This window comes from Austrofundulus limnaeus, unplaced genomic scaffold (genome assembly GCF_001266775.1).
Source record: "Austrofundulus limnaeus strain Quisiro unplaced genomic scaffold, Austrofundulus_limnaeus-1.0 Scaffold201, whole genome shotgun sequence".
In the NCBI taxonomy this organism is placed as follows: Eukaryota; Metazoa; Chordata; class Actinopteri; order Cyprinodontiformes; family Rivulidae; genus Austrofundulus; species Austrofundulus limnaeus.
Window position 1 is genome coordinate 817,711 of NW_013952603.1, and position 3,406 is coordinate 821,116.

The 3,406-nt window shown below is 43.6% G+C and overlaps 1 protein-coding gene across 1 annotated transcript; it reads right to left on the reverse strand.

Moving 5' to 3' along the window:
- Window positions 1-63: 63 nt before the first annotated feature.
- On the reverse strand, window positions 64-3,324 carry ccndx (cyclin Dx). The gene is made up of 4 exons (XM_014018788.1): window positions 2,830-3,324; window positions 2,520-2,735; window positions 780-1,091; window positions 64-637 (listed from the first exon to the last, which is right to left on the reverse strand). Exons 1-4 carry the CDS (start codon window positions 3,094-3,096, stop codon window positions 488-490), a joined length of 945 nt encoding a protein of 314 aa, XP_013874242.1. The 5' UTR covers window positions 3,097-3,324; the 3' UTR covers window positions 64-487.
- Window positions 3,325-3,406: the final 82 nt, after the last annotated feature.

Sequence of the window (3,406 nt, forward strand, 5' to 3'; positions counted from 1 at the left end):
GATAGATAGATAGATAGATAGATAGATAGATAGATAGATAGATAGATAGATAGATAGATAGATAGAGAGAGAGAGAAATAAATCGATAAAAATTTTCTGATAAATCATTTTCTCTAAGGAAAAGGAAAACAGGCACAAACGTGTACAAAAGTTGAAAAATATATTTTATGTATATTTAAATCAGTTCAATTAAAACACATTATGAAAATTGAAATAAATTATAAAAATTAACATTAATTGCACGTTATCATAAATAAATGTATAAATATTGTGCGTCTAAATAACTTCCAGTCCTACAACACAAATTCACACCAAAACATACTCAAGTATAACACATGGTACAGGCAGCTTTCACAAATAAATAAGACAAAAAATAAATTAACAATCAATAAAAATTATAATAGAGCATATAGTGAATTTATATCAGTTTGACTGATGAACTCAAAGGGTTCTGTTTGATTTAAAGTTTCTTTGCAGTTTCTATGGTTCAAAAATCAATCTCTCTCATGTCAGTTGGTGTTCCAGCCCTCTCGTTTTCCACCTCTTCATCTTTCTCMGTGGGACCCCGCTGCATCTCACCCCTCAGCCGTTGTCGGAGGGCAAACTCGATCATCTCACTGTAACACTGCAGCACTGCCTGGAAGTTTAACAAAGGAAAAAACAAGAACATGKATTTTATAACAGATGCAAGTATTTCAGAGCGTTTAGAACCAGGTAAAAATCCTGACATCAAACAGGATTTCATTCTGTTTAGACCCAATAAGTGCAGGTGGACTAACCGGATCCGTCTGGCACAGCTCTGCCAGTGTTTCACCCACGACAGCCAGCTGAGAGGACCCCTTGTTGCCCAGGCCTCTCAGGGCACAGTCCAGTGACGCTGCAGCAACCACCGAGGGCGGGGTGCCCAGAAAACGAGCGTCACAGATGCACATGGCAGCCAGCGTGTCGCTGTGCCTCCGCAGGGTGGACAGCAGCTCCCGCTCCGAGTCTCCCCGCTCCTCCACGGAAGCAAGAAAGTGTGGAAGGAAGTCCTGGGGGGTCACTGCTGCTGTGTCCCACCGGAGTGTGGCGAGGACGACGCGCTCCATTTCCTYATGAGAGAACAGGATGAGTCGCTGAAGGGATGCTTATTTCTTTTAGTTCTACAAAAAGATACAAATCTTCAGATCTTCAGTCTGTAAGGAAAGTCATTAAGTAAACTTTATTTGTGATGAACTTTTCACAGTGAAGTAGCCTCGAAGTGCACAAAGCATAAAACAAACATTAAAACTCAGACAGCCATGTTTAAAAGCCTGCTTAAAAAGGTGAGTTTTTTTTTTATCTTTACTGAATCCACAGCTCTTAGAGGTTGAGGGAATATGTTCCAAAWTTTAGGAGCTACAACCTGAAATGCTCCATCCTCGCATGTCTTTAGTCGGGGCTGAGTTACGAGGAGCAGATTGGAGTTACTGGACCTAAACATAAATACAGGCACATGAAGCTGAAGCAGATCAGGTATATAAGTGGGGGATTGGCAATGCAACGCTCTGTGTAACAATACATCAATCCATATCGATACAATGGTTCATGATCCAATTATATCGAGGCAAAATGAAAATATCGATCTATATCATCATCATATGCTCGATGTAGATCAATATAATACGTGTTAGATGGGTGTATTATATTGCATTAAATCGATTGCAGACTTGTGAATCGAACTGAATCGAAATCGTGACAGACTTTGTTATCGAGAAATATCGAATCATCCAAACAAATTGATGTATCGTATCGTGATAAAGCTGGTGTTTGACACCCCTACACTGTAAATGATTTCAGTTGTTTTTACATTAAATTTACTGTATTTGCAACAGTACTTTACTGTAGAAACTGTTAACAGTAAGTTACTGTAAATTTTGTTGTTTTTATGTCAATATTACTGTATTGTCATCAGTAATGTACTGTATATGCTTATACAGTACATTACTGTTTTTGAACTAAGTTTTTTGAACTTTGAACTACTGTATCATGTTTTACATTAGTTTTATCGTAAAACTTACAGTAGTTTTACTGTAAAATAAAAATGCAGTAACTTACTGTCTTTAGTTTTTACAGTAATTTTACTGTAAAAGAAAATACAGTAACTATGTATTTACAGTAAAACTTCTGTAAAAAATACAGTAAGTTACTGGATAAAAATGGCCAGTAAGTTCCTGTAAATTTAATGATAAATCGTTTACAGTGTCAATCACTTCAATCACTTATAGATATAAGTGATTGATCAGGAAGCCAGTGGACAGAGGCACTAATGCACCCCCATACCATCAGAGAGGCAGGCTGTTGAGCTGATGACAATCCCTCTCCTCTTGTTTAGATTTGATTACCAGCTTTGTGAATAAAATCTGTATTTATCAGATTTGCATATCGTTACATTGCAGACAGCATCCAGTCCTTTTCATATTGAGGTCATAGATGAGGCTCCTAACCAGGGGTCTGCAGTTTTAKAGGACCCCCGGGGATTGTGGATTTGATGAACTCACCCTCAGCTCTGAGCTGTGGAAGCTGTACTCGGCTGCTGCACAGAGAGCGTCGGCCGGGACAGCGTCACTCTCCGTGAGCTTCGAGGCGATCAGGATGCAGCCGGCGGCCAGGCGGTARGGTGAGACCGACAGGGTCAGAGAGGCGGACAGGAACCTGTCCATCAGAGAGACGGACAGGGGGAAGACGGCCTCGTCACAGCCGCATTCGCAGCACACCTGCACAGGTAAGACAGAGGACGTCAACGTCGCAGCTGCTGGGGTGGACCCCCGGGTGGGCCATGAGGCGAGGAGCTGGAGTTGGTTTGTTTACCTCCAGGGCCCATTTGGTGAGCTCCTCTCGGTGTCCCGGGTCCCGCTGGACCAGGCTGATGTAGAGAACGGAGGGCAGGTACCGCTCCTCCACCTGCAGCAGCCTCTGGACGACTCGGCGCCCCGACACCGTGGGGTCCCAGGCGGCCCGAAGCTGAGAGGTGGTCCTGCCAGGACCCTGGACTCGGTCCTCGCTCTTCCTCTGCTCTTGACTCTGGTCGTCCTCCATCTCCTCYCACCAAAGAGACACAGTCAGTCCTCCGTCCATCAGCTGGGTACAAGTCCACGATAGACGGAGCAGACTCGTTCTTTCTGCAGCTGGTCCCTGCAGGAGGACTATCTGAGTGAGTATCACCCCCCCGCTTTTCTCTGTTTTATACCCAACAGGGAGGGAAAAGACCGAGGGAGGGACCAAGATAAAAAACACCACAAAAAAGGGGCAGAGACCCTAACGAGTGGCATGAAATAACACAAAAACAATAACAATACACAACAATCGCCTCAACAGGTGGGGAGAGGGACGGAGGGTGAGGGGAGAGAGAGAGGAGGGGTAGGGGAGAAGAACAGCAGACAAGAGA